The sequence below is a fragment of the Ochotona princeps genome, chromosome 28 (assembly GCF_030435755.1).
Source record: "Ochotona princeps isolate mOchPri1 chromosome 28, mOchPri1.hap1, whole genome shotgun sequence".
Classification (NCBI taxonomy): Eukaryota; Metazoa; Chordata; class Mammalia; order Lagomorpha; family Ochotonidae; genus Ochotona; species Ochotona princeps.
The window spans coordinates 11,473,457-11,498,260 of NC_080859.1; the positions used below are offsets into that span (position 1 = coordinate 11,473,457).

The 24,804-nt window shown below is 43.6% G+C and overlaps 1 protein-coding gene across 2 annotated transcripts in view; it reads right to left on the reverse strand.

The window, feature by feature from the left end:
- The window catches only part of ELL2 (elongation factor for RNA polymerase II 2), a 62,870-nt gene that overhangs the window by 2,160 nt on the left and 35,906 nt on the right, over window positions 1-24,804 (reverse strand). The window contains exons 3-10 of one of the 2 annotated variants that reach the window (XM_004586192.3): window positions 21,825-21,946; window positions 18,150-18,313; window positions 11,871-12,130; window positions 9,783-9,907; window positions 9,603-9,690; window positions 7,177-7,750; window positions 4,664-4,730; window positions 1,462-1,633 (exon numbers count right to left, since the gene is read on the reverse strand). In XM_004586192.3, coding sequence (XP_004586249.2) covers window positions 1,462-1,633; window positions 4,664-4,730; window positions 7,177-7,750; window positions 9,603-9,690; window positions 9,783-9,907; window positions 11,871-12,130; window positions 18,150-18,313; window positions 21,825-21,946 — 1,572 coding nt within the window. The remainder of the gene's footprint in view (window positions 1-1,461; window positions 1,634-4,663; window positions 4,731-7,176; window positions 7,751-9,602; window positions 9,691-9,782; window positions 9,908-11,870; window positions 12,131-18,149; window positions 18,314-21,824; window positions 21,947-24,804) is intronic. The other variant, XM_058656412.1, reaches the window with a different exon arrangement.

Here is a 24,804-nt window from a genome sequence, read left to right on the forward strand (position 1 = left end):
TACATGGGCTCAGGAAAAATAGCCAGCCAAGTGTGAGCACCTGGCACAATGCTTGAGAGCCCACTTGTGTACTGGAGTGCCTTGGCTGCTTTCCACTCTAGCTTTCCAGGGGTATGCACTCCAGGAGGTAGCAGGTGGTCTCAAGTACTCTGGTCCCGGACATCCATGTGGGAGTCACAGCCTGGCTTTGCCTTGGATATTGTGGACATCTGATAAGTGACCCAGCAAAGATATCTGTTTTAGTCTCTTTCAAAAAAAGTGAAAATAAAAATTTAAAAACAAAGCAAAATAGCTAGTCTTCGTGTTATCAGGCACAGATCTAAGCAATTTACAAATTCTTGCTTACATTTGTTCCTTTCAACTACTCCATGATTATCTCATTTGAGAGACAGGAAAAGAGGAAAAGAGGCAGAGAGACTTTCAGAAACCTGCTTGAAGTCACAGAAATATTAAGTGGAAGTGCTGGGAATTAGATCCCAGCAATGTGGTTCTAGAACCTACTCCTAACCACTAAGCAACACTTGGAATTACATTTCATTTAAATATTCTCAGGTACACTGTCAAATAACTAAAGAAAAAATGACTCCAAAACACCATTTCACCCATATCCTGACACCCTCACACACCAATTTGTCAGGTCTGAGAGTCCTCCAGTGTTGGAGACATCAAGGCCCAGTGTTTCTATGGCACAAGGCTGCTGAGTGAGACTCATTTGCTGTATGGCACAGGTGTGGGCCAGAACCAAGGTCATGGACCAAAATGGAAGTGCGCTGCCACCTGCAGCTGGGAAGCTTGACAAGGCAATCCACCTAGACTATGTGGAAAATGCCCATTTCCATCAGCCCTCTTACTAGGAATTATGAAAATAGTCCAGGGATACACCTTATCAGCTCCTTGTCAGCTGTAACGCTACTGTGTACAGCTGAGAAGTGAGAACAGAAAAACCAGCTAACAAACACCAGTCTCTACAAGGGCTGGGAACATCTACCTTCTTACACTGTAAACCTCTGTCACATTACATTCTCTTTACTTTGTCTGTATCCCCCATTCTAAGTCAGACTTTTTTTTTTTTACTAAAGTAGGAATTTTATATTTATTGAAATAGCACAGTTTTAGGGGGATGGCACCAGATGTAGGAGCTGTAATCGGAGTTGACTTAGCAGTGTGTTCAAACATTTATGTGAATCCCAAGATCCAACTTTTCCCTCTCTGCAGTTGAGTCTGGTACTTTTCTCAATACCCCATATTCTATGTGACAGGTGACAGGGGTTTATAGACTGATGGCAAAACATGTTCACTGCATTTGGTTATACTCCAGAATTTTAGCTTCCTGAAGGCACAGGGAGATGAGTCTATGGGAGCTCAGGATTTGGAGAGCAGTGGGTTGGCCTGGTTGGCTGGATAGGGAAGGGAAGAAGGTATACTCAAACAGCCCGTCCATCTAGGAGTACATCCACTCACCTGATACTCTTTGGAACCAGGAGAAAGGCGCTTTCGTTGTGCGTCCAGTTTGATAAATCGCCTAGCCACGGTCTCCATCCTGGCGTGCAAAGCCCTGTACTCGTCATACTCGGCATTGAAGTCATCCTTGTAATTCTGGCGTTGCTCGTAGGAGACAATGGCAATGTATTTTCTAGAGAGAAAAAAGGGCAGATATATGGAAGGTAGCCAAATCATAAACAGGCTTGCATGTGTCTAAGAGCTAAACCAAATATCCACTTGCTATCTTCACGTAGGCATCGCTAGTATTCAGTGTTGTTCTGTCACTGGTTTGTTGGCAGGTCACTCCTTCAAAGACCTTCTGGGTGACACTGTCACACAGGAGGGCATAAAAGCTGCCACAAAGGAAGAAGCAAAGGAAAGTAAGTGAGGGAGGGAGACCTACTGGCAATGGGATTAAAGTGCAACTATGTGAACGGAAGGTCCTGACACATCTAGCCCAAAGGATTCTCTAGCACACCCTAAATGTTGTCCACACTGTCACACCGAGACAGAGGGCAAGGGGACAGCAGGAGTCTGCCCTCGCGGCCCTGGAGTGCTGTTAAGTCAAAGCACTCCGGGCTCATGGTCTGCAGGAGGGAGTCCTGGCTTTCAGCCTCTCAGAACTGCTGTCTGGGTGATGTTCACCGTGCTACCGCGGGCTTGCTCCCGTCATCCCCCTTCTCCTTCCGTGGGAAGTACATTTAAATGGCATTTTAAACTAGAGCCCAACTTTGTATCACTGATTCGTGGACCTGGGAACTGGGATCCCACCAGGCCTGGTTCTAGGAACTCTATGCTCCTGCTATGGAATACAAAATCCTGTAGACTTTCTCAAATTGAAATGCAGATTTCAAAGCAATTTCAGGCAGATGTGGGAGATTCAGGATGTTCTGGGGCGTGCACACTGGGATGAAACGTTAGTGTTCACTCCGCTCTGAACAGGTTTATGTAATCTTACTTGTTTCACCAAAATTGCTGTATCACTGATGCCCAGCTGGAAATGTGAGCAAAGCGATGCAGTGAGTGAGCAGATTCACTGTCCTTATTAATATTTTTATTCATGCTGAGTTAGACAGTGCAGAGGTTTAACTTTCTAAGCGTAATGGAGACAGCAGTGGTATGTTGATTTAAAGCTGCCATGCGGGCACTGTGGCTGTAAAAGAAACACACCAGCTCAGCAGAGAAACACTTGTCCTAGACAGGGCCTGTTCTGATGGCACCCCAGAGGGAACCTGGGCCTGGGGCGAGTGGCTGAGGGGCCTGGGCCACAGCAAAACAGCTCAACTGCTCTGGAAACTCAGATTGTGATTTCTCATATAATTCTCCTACTTTCTCAAAAAACCACACCTTTGATATTCTCTTTAATAATTTTCAAGCCAATTTTTAGCAGTTGACTGCTACCTGATTATACTGGCATTTTCATTTGAAAACACATTTCAGTATTTCTAACAAAAATTGCTATCGGTTTAAGTGGCTCTATTTTAATACGGTGACAGAATAAATTTTTAATGGTCTGAATTATGTAAAGCCACAAATAACAAAAGTATTCCTATTATATAACAGTTAGTAGTACTGAGGTTAAATATGAATTATTCTAGGGATTGTCATTGCATGTGCTTCTGGTTTTCCTACGGGACAATTGTTTTTGATTTTTTAAATTCATTATTTTTTATCACTTAGAATTTCTTGCTATGTAAATACAATGTAGTCTTTGGTTAAAATAAATTGTTATTACTTAAATTAAGCAAACAATCGCACAGCCTAGATACATAACAGACACACATCCTCGACCAGTAACCCAGAAAAACCTTTCAAATAGAGAATTAACTAATTAGGTTGGCAAAATACAGCCACAGTCTTGAGTCCATGGGGAAAAGCTCAGAATTATTTTCTGGTCTCCCTGCATGGTTTCGCCAAATACATCTGGACTCTGTGTGATGTTTCTGTAACAGGCATGGCTGTGGACGTTCGCAAGATCCCTGGTGCCTTGGCATTCTGAGAGGAATTAGAAATCTGCCACCAGACCAGGCGAGCTTTGCACTGACTCATGGGGAGTCCAGCAGCGGGTAGCCTTTCAGAAGCCGTTCAAGGAGACCAGTGGGTGTGCAGCCGGGAGCAGGTGGACAGCCTTGAGGGGCTTTGCAGCCGGGGACTGCCCAGGAAGCCAAGCTGCACACAGCCGAGCCTCCCGGGCAGCTGCTTCCACAGCCACGCACTGCCTCATGGGACGGAGCACTCGGTGTGGCTGCTGGGGCTTCTGTTAGTGAGGAGAGGACAAGAAACATGACGTTTTCATGCCAGCTCCTTCCCCAACAAGTACAACAGCTTCCACATGGCTAAGTTGCAGTGACACACTTTCTGGTTGCCCTGCTGTTTAGGTGGGTCCTGCTGAACAGGGGAAGAGCTCACATGGCCACAATTCCATTTTCCACCCTCTGTGGTGGCTATTCTGGACATGAGTTCATTTTCAAAGCCGTCTGCATCTGATCTGTTTGCTTTCTCTCCATTTCTCCAGGATCTTGCAACTTAATTATTTTCATTTTATAGCAGTCTTTTATTCTGTTAAAAGGCTAGAATTATCTATCTACATTGTAATTTCTGTGATAACCAGTTACAAAAATGTCCCCAGCTCAGCATTTAACAACTTGCTGTCATAACAAGAATAACATTATAACTGGCACTACAGTGAAACGATAGGATTTGACTGGTGTCTCCTTTTCCAATTAATTGGAGAAGAGAACTTTGGTTAAACAGCAATCAATGTACCACTGCTTGATACTATTGGGTGCAGAAGTGTAAGCACTTTGTCAGTGATATGCCATCCCTTTCAGGGCCCAGCTGAATGACTGCACACTGATGGGCTTGCAGCTTTGAAGAGTAAAATCCTTGAAATCTTCCCTAATCAGATGCTTGGCCTGGCCTGAGGGGGAGCAAAGCGCAGGCTTCCCTATACTTAAAGGACCAGGAGCACAGCTCAGAGCAGGGGAAGGCGCAAACTGCTTATGCAGACAAGGGTGGATTTGGGACAAGCAGGCTTAATGGCAGCCTTTCAGTTGCAGGGGTGGCTCCGGCACTCTATTTCGGGAACTTCTTACTTTTCTGATTTGCAAATGATGGGAAAAGAATTCGCAGACTTTCTAAAATTGCACAGCTCTCTCCATGGGCAGACGCAGGCACTTACATCAAATAATCTGGGAGTTCAATTGTCGAAGGCGGCTCCGTGGGGGCAGGGCAACCCTCTTTAACTCCTATGGAAAAGAAAATTCACAGCGTCCATCACCAGGATGGTTATCAAATGCCTGTAATTCTAAAATGGATTAGAAACATCTGGAACACTTTTCCTCAAATTCTATTCTTCCATCTCAATAAGCAGCAGTGAGCAAGGAATACAATTGAACACGAACAATAGTGGCCCTATGACCAGCAGCCAGGCATTTAAAGCACCCTGGCTACTGCAGTGTCTGCACAACAAAGGAATTCCATCTTAACCCAAGGTCACTCTTCCATTCTTTCACAACAGTTGTGGCATCTGCCCAGCAATTCAAAGACTGCGGTGGCAGATGCAGCCACACAATGGGGGACACACATTTGACATTAACATCTACTTTTCATGGGTCTCAAACAAGGCAGATGAGGCGATGGAGTCAGGTAGCAGACTGCTTCGGTCACTGGCTTTTTACTGCTGCCCTTCTGTGCATGCAGGCAGCATGGCTGGGTAGGAAGCACTCCCATCGGTTTAAAGCAATTTAAAACCAGGTATTATTGAATGTTGTTTACACTCCTCTCATCGTGGGTCATGATACTAAAGACTGAATAAAAGTGCCAGTCACTCAGACTATGCAGCCAAAGCATGCAAATGCTCAGTAATCCACTTTTTTCGATGCATCTTTCTGTGGCATATATTTAGACTTATTATTACTCAGCAGAGAATTAAATTAATAACTGAGACCTGGACCTGTCTGCAGGTGAAACATATCAGCTCACTATAAAATAAAAAAGGGAATATTTGATAATTTCTTGGCTTAATAATTTAAAGGACAAAGTACATGAAATCCATTGGGTAGAATATAGACTTCTTGCCGCTTTTACAACAGTCCGAGCTGCACATGGCAAAGTATTAAGTGCAGGTCACCCGGGCTTCCCTTTGCCTCAGACACCAGGCTAAACTGCACCCAGGGCAGGGGCCGGGGGTCTGGAGCTGTCCCACATTGGTAATAATCTCCACTGGCTCTCAATGGTTTTGCATCCTCTGTGAGACTCGGAGGCCAGCAAGGCTTTTCCAGCCTCCGACCCCAGGGTCCATCCATTCAGGTTCACACTTGGCTGGAGGCCTCCACACCCTGACAGGCAGGCTGCTGACTCAGGTGCCCATCAGAGGGCGGGAAGGCTGGCTCGCGGAGTACACCAGGAACCTGCCGTATTCACTCTGAACCAGGACTCTCACATCTTTTCCCTCATCTGATGAATTCAGATTCAAGAGTGGTGAAGGAAAAAAGCTTACATAGAGCTTCTTGGACCATTAAACAGTACACATTATACTGATCTACATAAATATTTCAAGAGACAGGCTTCCGCACACCATCCCTCCCCACTCCCAGGACAGGTCAGCCAGGGCATGGCATCATACTCTAGTTTCTAACCCTTCTTTGGAAGTAGCACTGCAAACCATCAGTTTCTCTCCCAGGCAAAGCTGCTCAGCTACATCTAAGGATTACAGATTTATAGTAGAAAAGAGACAACACTCCCTGCAATTCTATTTTATTAAAGCAAATTTTCTCAACTGAATTTTCCTGAGCAATTTTGCCTTAGTTGGGTTTAAAATTAACTGGAATGCTAAATGATGGAGGCTCTTCTATGTGCTGGTATATAAAGCATTAAGTTTGGAGGATTATACTTCTCAAAGGAAAAAAAAATCTCATTTTGCTGTTAGTTACTAACTATGCTGTCACAGAACTGCCTTTTTACTGATTAGCTGTACCTGGAACAGCCATTTTAGGCTTAATCTGGTCTTTATATTATCTTTTAAGTTTCATAAAGTCTGATATGATTAATTTTATGACTAACAACTGATCGGAGTTAACTAAAACAGAACTCTGCAAAGTTAAAAACAAGCAAGCAAATACAAACCTTAGGATCTATGAAGCTGATAGCAGCCAAGAGCCTTGTAAAAGATAAATTGCTTTCACTGCAAATGAAGATGATGTTGTGGATCTGTAAATGTAATTTTATCTTGTCTGTTTTGCAAGGAATCTGACATTTCCCCTGTGCTAGGATTAATTAAAGCAGGGGTGACCCTGTTTCTGTGGGCAAGAAGGAAATGAATATTTCTATTGCTAATTATGTGTCTGGTTAAATCAGCTCAAAATGGCATATAATAGGTCACGCTGAGGCTGCTTAGTGTCATCAGATAGGTAAAAGAGCCTCAGAGGCCACCTTCTGCAGTGTGGGGGGTCATTTTCAAATGCCACTATTTTCTGAACCAATTTAGAAAGCATGTTTAATAGTTGGCTAAAAACAGACTGAAAATGACAGTCATAAGACGAAAGGAAAACTCTGCTCAAAAACACAATAATTACACGGAAAAGCATATGCTAAAGAAGCCTTACTAATTACACATGACTCAATCTCATGCGAGTAAGCTCTTCTGGTTCAGTTGATATATACAGTTATTTTTTGGGTAAAAAGTAAAAATACCTGCGTTGGAATTTGGACTGGAGTCACTCAGCTTGGCTAGTTCCTCTTCTCTCCTAAGGTCCTCCTCCTTTTCCTCAACAGTCTCAACGTCATGCTTCCTCATTTGGTCCTTTTCCTTGTGTTTCTTAGACTTCTTTTTGGACTTCTTGTGAGACATTGAATGGTTGTCTTCCATGTCTTTCTGTGGACACTTCAGTAGAACTGATCCGGGGGGTAAGGGTTCCAGAGAAGTCCTAGAGGTATATTTGTCTTGCTGGTCCGAAAACATGCTACCGTTTTGACTCAAAGTGTCTACGGGCAGGTCTTGTGTCCCCCGGCCTTCTGGAGTGCTGGGGGAGTTGGAGTTAGAGTTGACAGTTTGTGGAGGGTTGGAGGCCGGCAGGTGAGTTGAAGGCAGCGGTGCAGGGGTGGGGATGGCGGCAGCTGCAGGGGGCGGCGGGAGGCCTGCAGCTGATTTTTCACCAGTGGGATTCAGGTGGCCATTTAATGTGGGCGGCACTCTGCTTGTCAAATGAGATATTCGAGCTTTTTTATTCATTAAAGGATCGATGAAATCGGAATCCAAAGTCCGCTTCTAGGGGAGGGACATGAGAAAATGAGCAGAACAGCTCTCAAATGTGTGACTGGCTAAATAATTCAGGGACTTGACTCACACTTAAGATCATGACCACAGTTGCAGTAAATCTTTCTTCAATCTCAAGAAGAAAAAACAAAGCCAAGCAAAACTAAAAGTGAAATCTTCTGTCACACCCAAAGTAAAAAGCAGAATCTGGCACCCAGATGTTTCGTGGAGCATGTACTTGATTCTCCCTATCATGTCGCCTGTTCCTGGGGTCCCAGAGAACCTTACTATCAACTTGAGTGAGATCGCCCCACACAGTGGGACATCCAAGCTGCCTTCCCCTGCAGCCACAGCTCACCTAGTTCTGTTACCTGAGAGGAGAAAGACATTTGTGCAATTTGACTCTGAGAACTAACAAGGTCAGGGCAAAGGCATTAAGCCCACACTGATTTAATCACTAATGTGCGCAAATGCTTGATTATTCATATTTTGGCTGTCACCTATCTTATGGGGGAACAGCCAGCACTGTCAGAGTAATTTTTTTGAGTTGGGATTCTGTTTAATCTTAGTTAACTCTTACATCTCTATTCACAAGTTGGGAAGGTAGGTATTAAAAACTGGTCTATCAAAATAACGTAGAAATACTTTTGAAAAAGTCATACTAACATTATCCCAATCCAGCAATAATAGTAGGACTGAAGTTTAAAAGAAAATTCGGACAGTTGAAAGGCATAAAATATAAAGCCATTATGTTTGCTTAAGTATAATACTGTGGCTTGTACTTTAACTTGAAAGAAAACATTTGACCACTCTTAACTTTTTACTTTCAATTTAGGCTATGTGGCACTCAGACAGTATAGAATATAACTGGAGTAGATGTAAGCTTCCTAATAGGAGGCATTAAAATGACGGTGTCTGGCCTAGAAGTTCATATGCTGTCCGGGACACTCACATCCAACATAGGAACCTCTGGGTTTGAGTCATGGTCCAGCTTTCTGCTGGTGTGTACCGTAGGAGGCAACAGGTGTTGGCTCAAGGACTTGGGTCCCTGCCACCTATGTATATGGGACATCTGGGCTGGCCAACTCCTTGCACCATCCTGGCCCAATCCTTACTGTTGGGGGGCATTTAGGGAGTGAGCGAGCAGATGGGAGTTTTCTCTTTAGTTCCAATTTTTATTTTTATTTATTTTTAATGAGGCTTCCACACCCAATATACCTGCAAAAATAGAACAGCGATACTTGCTGTCCCTTGGTTTGTTCAGAGCTCCCAGGATTCTGAATTTTGATCTGGCTGGTTAGCTAAGAACCAGTGGACTTGAACTTGAGGACTGGCCAGGACCTCCTACAGTTTCCTATTGTGTGTTGAGTCTCATGGGGTAAACGCTAAACTGCAGTGGAATCTAACTGCTTATTTTCTGAACAGGATCTAGGTGAAAAATGCTACCATTTTAATTTGATTTCTGTATACATTTTCCCCTAAGAATTATTTTTCTGGAACATGTTTCAGATACAATTAAATGTTTTCCATTTTTTCCATACAATCTGAGAAAGCTATGGGCTGGCTTAGACTTCTAATTAGTGACCAAACTGAAAAGTGGATAATATTACAACAGAATGTAAACTTGGAAAACGGAAAGCAAGGTAGACATTAAGTCCTCTGACAAGCAGTGCCTTGTGGTGGAGCAAGTTCTGGGCGGGTAGCCAAGGCCAGCACTGTGGGTGGAGCTCAGCCTTGGATGAGCTGTGTGGCTTTGTGTGGGCAAGCTGTGCAGCTTCTCTGGGCCTCACTTTCCTCCCCCTGGAAGCAGAGGAGCTGCCTGGCCGGGCTCTGAGGGTCACAGATTTGTAACTTTATGAAATACCTGAGGAGGAGATGCAGTGTCTCTACTAGAACATACAGGAGATTCCGAACGGCTGGTGCCAGCAGCATTCTGAGATGGATTTAGTTTTCTGAAAAGGACACACATGCCCGGTTAGGGAAAATAACAATGACTAAAATACGTGTATCATTTTTCAAGCAAAAGGAGAATGAATGCACTTACCTTGAGAGCACAGACTCCAAGGCCCGCTTGTCTACATCACTGTACCCAGGCCAGTCTCTCTGGAGCTCCTTAAACACATAATCCTTCAAGGTGTAGGACAGGTCCTTGGGATTCAGATTGGCGACCTGGTATGTGGTATAAAAAACAAAGCATTAGATTGGTTCCCTAACTAGCGAATGAATGCAGGTGACCTTCAGAACTTACAATGAAGGTAATTACACTAGAGACCGCCAGTTTTGTACACACCAGACCAAAATAAATTCCTTTCAAACACATCTTGAAAAATAAACATCCTACACAGCTAAATGCTTCTCTCCCGAATGCTTACTGCATCTGGCATACTTCTAGTCAAATAAAAGGTCCATATGAGGAAAAGGAGATGACATTTTAAAAATTCAACTTTTCCAGCTAGTCAAAGGAAATTGGTTTATATTGTCAACATCACTACTGATTTCAGATCATAAACGCCAGTACTTTTGAATTACAATAGAAATCCTTGCTTACTTCTAAAAGAAGTCAAATCGACAGTGTCTAAATGCTGGTTACAAGCTCTTCCTTTCTGTCTGTCATCAACAGACCCAGCCCTCCTAAACATAATCAGTTCTGAAAAACTTGTCTGTCTTTTTCTTCCTGACAAGCAAAAACTTGTCAGGAAGAGAACTAGTACCTACCAGTTCTCCTGAAGAACTACTTATTCAGAGTCCTTGAAACTCTACAAAAACAAATAATTGAACTCCCCAATTATTGTCATTTGTCAGCAAGTGTAGTGCCAGGGATAATCTCTCCTTATCCCTTAACAACAGTTTCTAGAGCACCCAGGCCTAGAACCCACCCAGTATACAACAGACACATGGGGCCTTGGGGGGCAGCCCAAAAGTAATTTTTAAGCTAGGAGGAAGGCATTGCTGCTTGTTGCTTCCTCCTGAGATGGTCATTTTTGTAACTTTCTTGTATGTCTTTTAAGCTATTAACGAGTACCTTATGATCATCAGTGCTTCTCACCTCACAGTTCAGCTGAATACTAACCTAGCGTTAAAGTTATTATAAAGTAGAATATGGTAGACTTACATTAAATTCAGATTTACCAATAAGTCAACAGAAGATATAATCAGCCTTTACATGGGAAAAACGCAGCAGTCCTCTGATGTCTGTGGACCCAAAGCACCACACGGCCCAGTTAGCCATGGCCCCAGCCCTGCAGCCCTTCTCCAGGCTTCTGGGATGGACACTCTCCTGCTCGCCTCCTCCTTTCCCTCCAAACCTCTCCTCCCCTGGTTGCCTTCACCCTTTCTTCCTTATGCCACAGAGCTCAGGGCCTTGCTTTGGGCTTCTTCCCTTCATTCTCCTCATCTCCTTCTAAGACAATTTTATTCATTCAGCTCCAAGGCTTTCGATACTCAATTTTTCTGCTGCCAATTTTAATGTTTATAACTCCAGCTTCTACTGTCATCTGAGGACCAGACCTCTCTATGATATTTAGACGTCAGTATGGAAACTACAGGGAGCTACAATCTCATAAACCATTGACATGAATGAAAATCATGACCTACTTTTATGCTTAAGCATTGTGATTATCAAGTTCCTGGTCACTGTTAATTCTTTACACATTCATGTCCTTGGAGGTGGTCAAGTGACTGATTTGGCACAGCAGTAGCATACAAGGAGGTGTCATCAGGACAGCAAGGCAGATCAAGAGACATTGTAAATCATCTAGTAAGTCAAATCACTTTGGCTTGTGTCAACCAAAGACCCACAGATTCCAAGTTCATCTACATTAACCAATGAAAATTAAGGTAATAGTTTATGCAATTTAAAAATAAAAGCAGACCACAAAATCCTATATGTTTCCCAATAGAATTCTCAGGACAAAGTATGTTTAACCTAAATGAAGATAACGCTCACATTTTCGGGAGGTTTTTAAATTACATGCTTAAAATAAAATCATTTAACTCAGTATTCAGGAGTGATACTTATGGCTGTGGATCAAAATGATCCTGAAATTCCTTTACTGCAGTAACTCGACAAGAACCTTTGCAGATGAATGCTCAGAGAACAGGTGAGCAGAAGGGCTTGCTCCAACAGCCTCACCTGTTGCAGGATTGCTCCCAGGGAGTTCTTGTCTTTGTGATTTACGCCATCTTTCTGCAGTCGAGCCAGCAGCTCTGGTTTCTTGTAGGCCTTGAGTGCTAGTAAGTGAATCACCCTGTCCCTGTATGGTCGCTGAGAGACACTGCCACTGCTGTGTGTCTTCCGAATGGTATTGGCAGGGTTCATGGGGGTTGACCTTTTCCTCTCAGGCACGGCATCTGCAACAGCTTGAGGTGCTTTCCGAATCTGTACTCTCTTCCCTAAAGGCCAGGGGGAACCACTCCGTTACACATTTGAATGCAACATCCACAACTCTTGATTTAGGTAACTGTTTATTTTTGAAGGGAATCAAGGCCACTTTACTTCAGTTTTAACTTTATTTCCATGTACATCTGTGCCACTCACAAACATAAGTCTATGTGTCATGGGCCACTTCTGCAAAGCATGGTGAAATGTGACACATACCAGGCCACACTTCACAAGAACATACTCATGGCTGAGCTTGCGCAAGACCTTACTTCACAGATGAGGAAGTAACGGGGAGGGAGCTGGTATCTGCTGGGCATACATAACAGGAGTCAAAATAAAGGCAAATGACGAAACAAAGCATTGAACCCTTCTCTGTGCACCAAGACCCCAGAGGGACAAGGCAGAAGAAGGGGAAATCATACAGAAGGACTTTCCCATCATGCCTGCCTGGGCAAGAGTCACTCAGGTAGCCAGTCTCTTCCTGTTTCGCTTCAGCATGACATCCAACAGGTGGCTATGTCCGGATAATGCATAGGCGGGGGACTTGGATGCTATGGGTCTATGTGAAGCTATGGGCACACAGTGGTCTCTGTCGACTCCAGCCACCACTTCTTGGTGATGGGAACAGAACCGTATGGGACCTTCCTCATCTGATGACATCTAAGGTGGCATCTCTCATTCATTTAGTATGCTCTGAGCCTTTAGTGGATGTCCTCTGGCTAATGAAGAGGAAGAGCTAGTAATGACACAAATGGTAGAGCAGCTGCCTTGGGAACCAGACAGCAACCAGAAACAATGGGTAAGTAAAGGTCCTTTCCCCAGGCATGGCCTTCCACACTGTGCTCCCCAGGCCTGGCTGCAGGGATGATTTACTCTGACATCACCCTACAGTGAGTAAAAGAAGAAGGGTGAATGCTCTTAGGGAATCTGTACTGCTGGTTTGTTTCCTTCCTAGCTGGACACAACCGACTATATCTATCAGATCAAACCATTGCACAATAGAGGAACTCTTAGGGAACACTGCCTAACTAGTGCATGAAGTTGGTACTTTAGAGATAAGACTTAGATCTGGTTTCTGTATTTTGATTTAGAAACAGCTGAATCAATGACAGGTGAGAAGGGAACTAATATTTATTATGCACTAATTATGGGAAGGGAGGAACTGGACTGGAAGCTTCACACACATGATCTCATTAGGTCTCATGGTGACTCTGAAAAAGTCGATACTGCTCCCAATTCACAGGCAAGAAAAGTGAGGCTTTCAATGGGGCATGACTTCATGGTAAAGTGTTCGCTTAGGATGTGGGAGGTTCTCTGATGAACACCTAGATTTTCCTACATGTTTTCTTATAAGCCCGTAAGTACCAGAAGGGCAAGGCTGTGGCTGCTTTGTCTACCAGCAGACCTATGATCAGCACCTGATGACTAAGGGGATGGCAGCAAGAGACAAGAAGGCAGGGGAGCAGGAGGGCTGGCAGTCTGGGGACATGCTGACACTGCTAACACCCAATTTGAAATGCCGACTGTTCAATCCATCGTCTCAGCAATTCAACAGTTTTAACAAACTTCCAACCTTTGAAAATGTGATAGGCATTTGTGGAAAAAAAAAAAAACTAGGGTCAAGGTCACCAAAGCAGAGGAAATGCTATAAATTCCATACTCCCTCCTCTTGGCCAAGTCTTCCTGCAACAGAACCTGTTAGCTCCCTATTTCCCAAAGCAAGGTGACTGTGGAGCCCTTCTTTCTCTTGCTTCCTTTCTCATGAGTGGTGGGGGAGAAGGCTTCTTAGCTCAGTTTCTGAACATTACAACTGTCATCTAGAACTAACTCAAGCTAGCAAGGTGGGAATAAGACTAGAGAGGGACAGTGCTGTCGCTGTGCTCCGGGCTGCCGCCTTGCTCTGAATCTATTCCTGGCCCACGAAGGGCTCCATGGCCTCCAGGGACTCCCCCAACCCTCCCAGACACAGGCAGGGGGGCAAACATGAGTCTAACTTTGCTCTTTAAAGGAGTGTGAGTAGGATGATGAACAGCAGAGTCAGAGCCTGGCCAGGGAGAGGACAGGGCTATGTCCCCTGTGACACACTCCCTATGCCTTGTAGGTAGATGACCAGTCATTGGTGGGAGTGGAAGGACCCTTTCTTTGAAATCCCACACTGTGTCACACTGGGTGACACTCAGAGATCACTTGCTCAGCCGGCATTTTCTATTATTGTGATACAAATATTTATAGAACTGGATGCTTTAAAAAAAGGGGGGGGGGCAGGAAAAAGCTCAGTTCAAGGTAAGGAGAAGAGAGGCTTCATTTTTATTTTTTTATATTTGCCTGAGAAGAAACCCTTTTAATAAAGCCTGTGGGAGAACCTAATTCTCTTCCCAGACCCAACTGCTAATCAACTCCCTGGGCTCCGGATATAAACAGCAGCTGTGGGTTGTAGGGCTAGGTAATCTGGGACTATATCCGAAGCATTTTCATAACAAAACATGCACTCCCAGCTTCTCCACCAAATCCAAGAGAGCAAAAGTATTTACCCATTGGGGAAATGGCCTTAGCAAACGATGTGAATGGCAGGTGTCGGGGAGAGAGAGAGAGAGAGAGAGAGAAGAGAGAGAGAGAGAGAGATGCAGAGAGATACAGATCATGAACTGCACAACTTTCACCACTTTCTCAGTTGCTTCTTTGTTCTATGATCCTGACCAGAAACTGACAGCACAGCCTGAAGGTTGTGAAAGCTTCCGCAGTGCTGTGCTGGTGATGGGGCTGTTAGCTACACACGTAAACCACACCAGTGGAAATCAGCATCAACACCAGGCACTTGTGATCACCTTTTCAAAGGCTTTCCTGCAAAAATACATGTACCCAATTGTCATAAAATGTTCAAACTACAAAAAGATTGTAGGTATTAACCAGGTCATATATCCTGTTTCTGATAGTTGAGGAAATTAAGATATTAAATAAAAAAACCTTACCCAATTGCTCAAAAATATGCTAACTTGCCATATATAAGGGGGCAAAATTGGAAATAGAAGCCCAAACAGTTAATTTGTTGGATATTTTCTACATCTAAATATCAGTACATGTCAAAACTTACAATTCCACATACTTCCAGAACTGCAGTGAGCAGGCTTAAGACACCTTGTGCACAGTAGGCAGTAGTGATGAATACCTTTTTCTTTTATCAAAGAGGCAGGCCACTAACAATACAGTGATGCTCAGCAATGGCAGAAACCTCCTGACTGGAAGAACTGGAACTGAACAACGAGCCTGCAGGTTAAAAGCTCTCCTTGCTCCTAGCTTGGCAAATGGGCTTTGCTTGTGCCCAGCCCACAAGAGGGTCGCAGCAGCTCATGTTCCCATGACAAGGTAAGGTGATTGCTAGCCCCAGGAGCAGTCATCATGCCCTTCATCTGCACTTGTGCCTTGCCTCAGCTGTCAGGGACCTGGCCTGGCCTGCCATCATGCTGGCACCACAGAGCCGCCAGCACCAGTCTCATCTGTCCTCCCCCTGGCTGACTGTGTTGAAAGAAACATGTTCTGCTGGTACGGGAGAGTGCCTGCTGTCACAATGAATGATCAGGACAACTATGCGCTGAAGAGAGGCCTCCTATCATTTTAAGAACACAACCTGTTGATGAGGCTGTACCCATACCATTTTGCCATTGGCTGAGTCCAGCACCTTGGTATGAAGTCTGGAGAGAGGCCCAAAGCCCAGTTCTCAGGGTGATGGTGGAGGTCACTGGGGCATGCCCACAACCATCTGTGTGCAGGAGGACTCAGGAAGTGCTGAGTGCTGTCAGTATCACGGGGCGACTAACAACTGAGACACCCAAAAGCATCAGATAGTTTTGAGCCACCAACAATGGCTGAAGACATACATTAAGCTGATCAAAAGACTAGAACACATGGCAAAGAACTGATCACACTGAAGGGCAAAAGGCCATGATCAGAACAGGCATAACAGGATAGTAAACTTCAAAACAAACAGAAAAACCAGGCAGGATCCCAGAGTTTCAGATCCGATCAGACTTGGGGTGAGAGTGGTGTCCACTTGTGAACTTTGAGGTGAGGAACTAGAGGCAGCTCAGGGAACAATAAAAATAATTAAAGGCTTGGGACAGAGGCTGTATTAAGAAAAGTTAAAAGAAGCTGGGGTTATTTGACCTTGAGAATAAAAGACCAAGGAGTTTAATGACAAGATTCAAGATCAGAGAATATGTGCCAGGACAGCGAGTGGTCAGGACACCGAGGACCTAGTACAGAGGGGAGGGGCTCAACTGGACCCTCGGGCAGGAGGAGGACACTGCAGGGCTCCAGGAAGGACAAGAGTGTGCCAAGCGCCAAGACCTTCTTGGAAGGTAGAAATGTAATTTAGTTCAGTCTCAGTTTTCATTGCCTTATCGTTTTTTCTCTGGTTACTCTCCTAATGCATTATTTGGGGTTTCTATGAGAAATCTGTAAGTCCCAGGGTTCCCACAGTACGGCCTGTGGGATGCTGGATGTTAAAAAGGCTGTTACGTAAGCTGAAAATTAACTGGATCTGACCTACCAAAACAAACAAAAACACAAGCTCAGAGGGGACACAGGAGCATTTGGGGCCAGGGTTGGGGGAGAAGTACAGTAACTGCCACTGATTTCAGTCAGGTTGTTAGGAGGAAAAGAGTCACTTGGATGGCTTGAGTCTTCTGCTGCTTTGTTAAGTACACCAGTATGCCTCACAATGTTTATACAATGGTAGTACATACTGGACGGAGGGAAACAAGAGTTACAGAGGAACAGGACAGAGAATTCCTACTGTGTGACTAGGTGTAAGTGTATCTGATCGTGTACATTTTAAAAATAACTTGAGGCTTAGCCTACTAGCATAGAAAGCTAATTAAGTTACTCACCAGGGTAGAGGAGAAAGAAACCAAGGAGGCTGGGAGTTGCTACTTGAGTCGGCAGGAAAGGGATGGTGAAAAACCTCATCTGGTGGCTTACTGAGCAGGCAGCTGAGCCCCACGGGTATAGATACCTGGGGAAGCTGTGAATTGTTGTTAAACCAAACTAAATGTATCTAAGCTAAGCACCAAGTCCCAGGAGCACTGGCTGTGTTCCAAGGAAATACTTATTAAACCACTGGTGAAGCTTCTCAAAGCTGAATGTATTGTGGCTGGATCAGCAGTGGGAAAACGCACAAGTTGAACTACACCAAACCTTGGAAAAGATGTTGATTCAGGGATTTGGCTCTTCAAGAGACTGCTTTTTATAAGCATTAAAGTTTCCAAATTAATATCCTTTAGCAATTAACTGGAGTGACTTGTGTTCGGAAACTGGCCAGGGACTCAAGAAGCTCATCTTCACTCTTACAATTCTATTAACAGTCATTGTGAATTGACTCCTCAGAGCTGTTAGGGTCACACATCATCAAAGAGTCTCATCTTGTTGGTCTGGTTTTACTTCCCTTCAATCTGATGGATATTTGAGTGAGCCGATGATAAATACGACAGGGGTGGGGTAGGCTCCTAATTAATAGATAGATGAGGATGAGGGATCATAATTGCAGCACCAAAGGGCTAGCATCCTAATGAGCTGTTAGATGCACATCTCTATATTTGTGCAATAAAGTTCTTATTATGCAAAGGTTCTTTGAAATGATAAAGAAAATTGGCAACAATGAAGTTCCCAACTCTCGTTCACTGCAAAAACATCCCTACAGAAGTACACAAGTGCCATACTGTCCATCACTGAAATTGCATCATCCCGTGACAGGAAACACACAGCGGGACCACTGTTAAAGCCACATGGAGTGACATGAGTAGATCCCAGCGCTGTCAATTAATAAGAGCTGGCCAACACAGGTTTCAGGGTTCAGCTATGTTATAAAACTTTACAATCTATTCCTTAGCTTCCCAGCGATTTGAAGAGAACAAATGATTGTGGAAACTAATTTCTATGTTTTCACTGAGTTACGATGACCAGTATTTACCTACAGTGATCTTGAATTACTCCGATTAATCAGCGAGAGGGAGAAAGAGAGCTATGTATACAAACCTACATACGGTCCACCGGGCTTGATAACTTTTGTGCTTCGGTTGCGAGATTCCTCCTCTGCCTGGGTCATTCTTTCTCGTGTCATCTGATACGAGTCGTTTGTTGCACACACTGTAATTTTATCTTGTATAAACCCCAGGCAATTGAGCTGGGAGGCTCCAGAGCTGTCAAGTAAGACAGTGGCTTTGTTAGAGATGACTGGCATTTTGCACAATACAGGCAAGCAAGATGGTATGGGTATGATCCTAGAATCCTCATCCCCAAGAAGTTGGCAATTCTAAAACAACCAATATCACTTTTTAAGCGTAGAGATTATTTAAAGCATTAAAACTTTTTATTTCACATCATTTTCTCCACATATGCTAAATAGATTGTGTGAAATGATCTCTCTATAACCAAATCTATGAAACTGTTGAGTAAAATCTATATTTAGAGTGGGTATGTACTTTTACCTACCCCTAGCAGTCAATTATTTTAAAGGCTCACCCCCGCCAATGACAGGAGAAATGAATAAAAGATCAGTTTTAGTGAAGCCACTGTATCCACGCTTCAGAACTAACTAGATCAGTGGACGGACTCTAGATTGAGAGGAAGGACCATACGACTGACAGTGGAGAGGCTGTTGAGGAGGCTGGTAGAGGCTCTCAGGCAGGAAATGATGGCCAAACCAGAACCCGGCAGTGAGAAAGCAGGAGCTGACGGACTGTAGTGACAGTGAACAAGCAAACTGACATAATTGCATTGGTGCTTTGCCTCCCGGGGAGAGAAAGTGTGAGGATAAAGAGTAAACCCAGGCTACCAGCACACAGTGGTGCCATTTATGGGTCAGTGCCCACAAAAATGGGCAATTTAGGGACAAGGTTTAGAGAGAGAAAATAAAATGTTAGAGTGGCGACTTGGAAGGAATAAGAAACAAGGGTTCCCAGGAGGAACCAACTGTGCAGAACATTAATATTTTAGCCATGGGAAGAACAGAAGACCATATGAGACTGAAAAACCACAGAGCAGCAGGAGGGAAACCAGACAGGCACTGTGTCATGGAAGGTTCTGGAACAGAATGTTTCAGGCAGCACAGAGTGGTGAACGCTGGGCAATTCTGGGAACAATTTTAGAATACTGAGGAAATTGGATCTGGGGGACAGGAGGACACAGCTCCCTTGGGGAACAACTTTAATGGCCTGGTAGGAGTTGAAGTCAGACTTTGGGGCAAGGAATATGTTGTGTTTTTTTTTTTCTTTTGTTTTTGTTTTTGTTTTAACCAGGCTAATGTGAGCATGCTGGGATGCTGAAAGAGGGGAAGGAGAGACAGGGAAAGCCTAAGGGTGTGAGATGCAGTGACAGGAGTGGGAGGAAACGACTGCAGACAGAGAAGGTCTGATGGAAAGAAGCTTGCTTTGAAACATCTCTTTGAGAGCAGGCACTTGGCCTAGTGATTAAGACACCAGCTAAGATACCTGAACTCCATACAGGAAAGTCTGGTTTCAAATTCTGGCTCCGTTCCTTGAATTCCAATTTGCTGTCAATGCAGAGCCTGGGAGGTAGCAGTGATGGCTCAAGTAACTGAGTTCGTTCCACATCATTGGAAGGCTGAATTGAGTTCCTGGCTCTTGGCTTTAGCCTAGCCAACACCTGGCTTGCAGGTATTTAGGGAGTGAGTCAGCTCATGGGATCTCTCTCTCTCTCTCCCACAAATAAACTAAAAAGCAAAATCTCTGTCGGCTGTTTACTTGAGTGAGAACAAGCTGAATCTGATGCCAACCACAATGAAGTTGGTGCTTGTGCTTTCTTGAGGTTAGGAAGCAGATCTTTAGGCAGCAAAATGGTTCCAAACAACAGGTCAGAAGATACTTCCTAGCATTCTTCACTCTTAGCCAATTAAGCTAGTTATATTTTTACATATTTTCACCTTGTTCACTGTTTCCCAGTGGGGTCCAGATCACCCACAAGTTTGGTTTTTCAGGCTGAGAACTGAAAACTGGAATACTTTTGTTTCATAGTGGCAAATTTCAATTTATACACAGAGCACATCATTTTATAAAGCACCTTGGCTCATAGGGAAGAGAGCCTAACACAATTTCTAGCAGCTGCTTCTTTCTTCTTATAATCCTGTGCACAGTTGTGTAAGTGGCCTGAAATACTTTTTTAAAGCAAGAAAGATAGCATGCAAGGTATTTAAGATGTAAGGGCAAAAGCTTACTACTTCTGATCATATGACTAGTTTTAAATAAGGGATTAAAAACCTTAATGAAATTTCTAGGTGAGCACAGTTCAATTTGACCTCAAAATATCCTCACTTAACTAAAGGAAAAGCATCACAGGTGATGTGCCCACAATTAGAAGTTGGTGTGATGGGTAACGAGCACTGGACTGGGAGCTGGAACTTTTTAGTTCAGCCTCTAACTAGTCAGCCTGGTAACTGGAGGTAAGTACTTTGGAAAACAGAGGTACTGAGCTACACAATTACCAAGAACTCTCACCTGCAGGGACTATGCTGTCCCCCAATGCTATCCAACAGAACCTTCCTTTCCACAGTGGTGGATACATCCTATATTTGTGTTGTCCACTATGATAGCCACATGAGGCTACTGGGATCATAAAATGTGGTTAATGTGTGTGAACAATGGAATTCTAAATATTACTTGACTTTTAAAACAGTCACACATAACCAGTGGCTACTGTAGTCAACAGCACAGCAAATTCCATATAACCTATGCACAGGGAAGAAGCAAACGTAGAAATTTAGGGTGGATTATTTCCCCCCAAATTAACATATGCTCAGGAGAAATGTCAGATTAAAGTTAAGAAACAAAAACATATTTAGTTATCTTGAATGGGAGGGGAATCATCAAACTCTTTCTTTCAAGCAAGTGCCTTACTTTGTATCTGAATGACACGCACAGCTTTCTTTCCTCTTTCAAGCACACACCGCAGGCACTTATTTGTAGTGTTTTACAGATGACAGAAAAGAGAGAGACTGGCCAGGTCACTGATGACATGTGAGAGTCCCCAACCTCTATTGTCTCTATCCAGAAACAGAGAAAACCCCCCTCCTCAAAAGTTCATTATTAAACAGAAACAGCCAAAGCCAAGCAGAGACCAAGGGCTGGCTGTCTGCAGGAGATTTAAGTGCAGAATGCTCCACGGTGCCTGGGGTGGCTGCTCTTTCCTCTTTTCTCACTCAAGCAGGTGCAATGACTGCTCAGTGAGGGTTAATGTCCAGTTGCCAAGATACCATGGATCAGATTTTTAAAATTCTACCTTCAAACAAGGCTTGAAAAAGTAAGCAGGAAGAGGACATGCAGGATATATTTTCTCTCTTTTCTCCATTTGAGTGAGACTTGGCTAGAAAAGTTATTTAGATGTAGTGACTAAAACCTTTTACAAATAATAATTTTAAAAGTCTTTAATAAAAAGACAAGCTTTCTTTGTTATCTTCAACTTCCCGTATCTTTCTGGCCCCTCAAGCGTATGAACCTTCAAGTTTTGTGACTGCATCCCAGTGACAAATGATGGTTCTAGCAAATGCAGGCTTGTAATTCCTTCCCAACAGTACATGAGCTCTGCAAGTGAATTCAATACTTATGTAATGACTACATACATTTTATTTTTTAATATTTAAAAAACCTTCTTGGGTAAGAACTGTTTTCCCTTTGGCCCACCGTGCAAATCACTTACCTGGAGAAGGTTTGCTGGATGCAGTCAAAGCTGCCCTGAGGGTTGTCCTTGCCCACATTTGACACATAGAAGTTAAAGCTATGCACTTCATTGAGGGGATCATTTTTGGGAATTTTGACAAGCTAAAAGGGAGGAAAGAAACACCTCAGATTATAAATTTGCATGGAGGATCCTATGGCTTGCCTACTAATTATTTAAGTCACAATTATTTTATAACCAAGCCTTCTTGATGAGCACCTTTACAGCATTTACATGACCAAATGATTCAAGGAGTCTGACACGCATGCCTCTAACTCATCACATTCTTATTTCCATTATCTACCCTTAACTGTCAGTAATCACTTCCGCCCCGTAATTAGTATATAGGAGGAACTCTCTTCACATCAAACCAGCGAATGATTACAGTTCATATGGAAGATTATTAATAAATCTGTTAAAAAGCTCATCCTCCTCTGAATTCACCAAGTTTTCCCTTGCCTGATGGAAGCCCTGTTGAGTTGTATTTCTGAGGAGTCTCTAGCAGCACAGGGTTAATGCCATAATTACATTCATAGGCAAGATGCAGCCTGGAGTTTGTCTTGCCCTGTGATTCCCTCATTCATCTTCATGTTTATACAACAGGGTCAGCAGCCTACAGGGATGAGTCTGCAGCCACTCCCAGGCTGGCCCCAGGCAGACATGATTTCCGCATTCTTACTCGGGGTCTGTTCTCCCTACCAGATGGGAAGCTGCAGGAGCAAGGGACAGGGCTGCTGCAGATGGCCAAGGCCCTGCACAACTGGCTACTGGTAGAAACCTGTGTGAACAAAGCTCACTGTCATTCACCTGTTCAGTCGTCCCTGCCCACACCTGAAGCCTTTCTTCTTACATGTTACGTTATGACATATAAAGGATTTGTTGGTAAGAATATGAACCAGGATGCCTCACCCTCCAACCCCAAACACACAGGCTGAATACTCTGGCATACATGTGTATGTGTTGGGGGCAGGGAGGGGATAGATTTTCTCCTCTAAATCTGTTTCTTGCATTATTAGAGGATTAAGACCTAGAGATGACTGGCCACCAAGTATGTGTGTGAATACACGTGTGAGCACAAACATGTGGGGCCCTGTTCTCACTCTGGCCTGCAGGGCACTTTGTTACATTTAACTCACCCAAAAAGGTCCACACACCTGAACTGACAGGTAGAAAGCTTGCAGCCGTCATTCCCACCCTCCAGCCCTCTCATGCTGATAGGATGGACGTGTGTGGCGGGGAGCACAATTTTTAAAAAATTGGATCACAACCAGAGTAGCAATCAGATACAAAGTTTGTTTAAAAAAAAATATATATATATATACACACCATAAACAGCCCAGGTCATGCATTCCCCGGAGGGCTGGGAAGCTTCTGCTATACATGGATTAGAGGGGTAGTCTTCACCAGGGGTGATTTTGTGCCCCAGGGGACAGTGGGCCTGGAAAGACACTCCTGGCATTCCATAGGAAATACTATCAAACCCTCTCCCAGGACACAGGACAATCACCACAACAGAGAATTAAAACTGTTAGAAGGGCCAACGTGGAGAAATTCTGGATTAGCAATGGAAGTGAGTCAGTTCCTAACAGTAGAAGTTCGGACTCTGACTTCACTGTTTTCTGAAATTGAAAAACCCAAAGGGAAAAATGATTAAACTACAAGAAATAAATGTATCAAATTTATTTCAAATGAGTTTTCTTGAATTATTTAAAATCCTTATTATAGTTTTCTAACTTCCAGTTACAAAAAAATTGAAGTCAGTAAGATAAGTATATCTGAACCATAATAGTATTTAGCCATAGAAAAAAAAAAGGAATGTTAAGTTCCTGTCCAACTAGGGCCCAGCATTGTAGCCTAGTGACTAAAGTCCTTGCCTTGCATGAGCGGGTGCTGGGTCATGTCCTGGCAGCTCCACTTCCCCTCCAGCTCCCTGCCTGTGGCCTGGGAAAGCAGTGGAGTACAGTCCAAAGCCTTGGGACCCTGCACCCATGTGGGAGACCTGGAAGAGGCTTCGGGCTTCTGATCAGCTCAGCTCAGCTCCAGCCACTGCAGCCACTTTGGGAGTAAACCAGTGGACAGAAGATCTTTCTTTCTGTCTCTCCTTATCTTTGTAAATCTGCCTTTCCAATAAAAAAAATTTTGTTTTAAAAAAAGTTCCTATCCAGCCAATAAATTTCACAAAACCAGCCATTACACAAATTGCTTAATGGTGTGATTACAAAAATTTTTTTGGAACACCTAATCTGGACATTAATTTTTCTTAAAAAAGGAGCTTTCAAAGAGACAAAAGCTCATTAATAACAAACACAAAGTATGAACATATTCTAAGAGGTCTGTATTCCCATTAAGTGTGTGTGTGTTTAATTGATGTTTATTTTAGAGACACAGAGAGAGAAGCAAAGCCCATTACAGGTTCACTCCTCAAAAGTTCACAAGGACCAGGGCTGAGCCAGGCTAAAGGGGAAAGTTGGGAACACCACCCGTGCTTCCCTTGCGTGTGGAAGGATCCAGTTACAAATGAGCCACCATTTGCCACCTGTCAGGGTCTACACCAGCAAGATGGGGTTGGTATTAAACTCAGTTACCCTGATGTTGTATGCAGGTAGCTTTTAATAACTAGATCAAACAGCTAACCATCCCAGCCCCCAATTAAGTTATAAACCTCATTGGCAGTAACAATTAGAAAAAAAAATTAGTATAGTTTTTCAGCTTAACAAAAAGTACAAGACTGATATTGTGGAGTAATGGATTATGCTGGTACCTGTGATGCCAGATGGCTATTTTGCTTTTTTTAAAGACTTATTTATGTATTTTTATTTGAAAGTCACAGAGAGAGATGGAAGGAGGGAGTGAGAGACAAAGAAAGAGAGATTTCTTCCATGTGCTGGTTTATTCCCTAGATGCCCACACTGGTTGGGTGCTGGACAAGGCAAAGCCAGGAGCTAGGTGCTTCTTCCAGGTC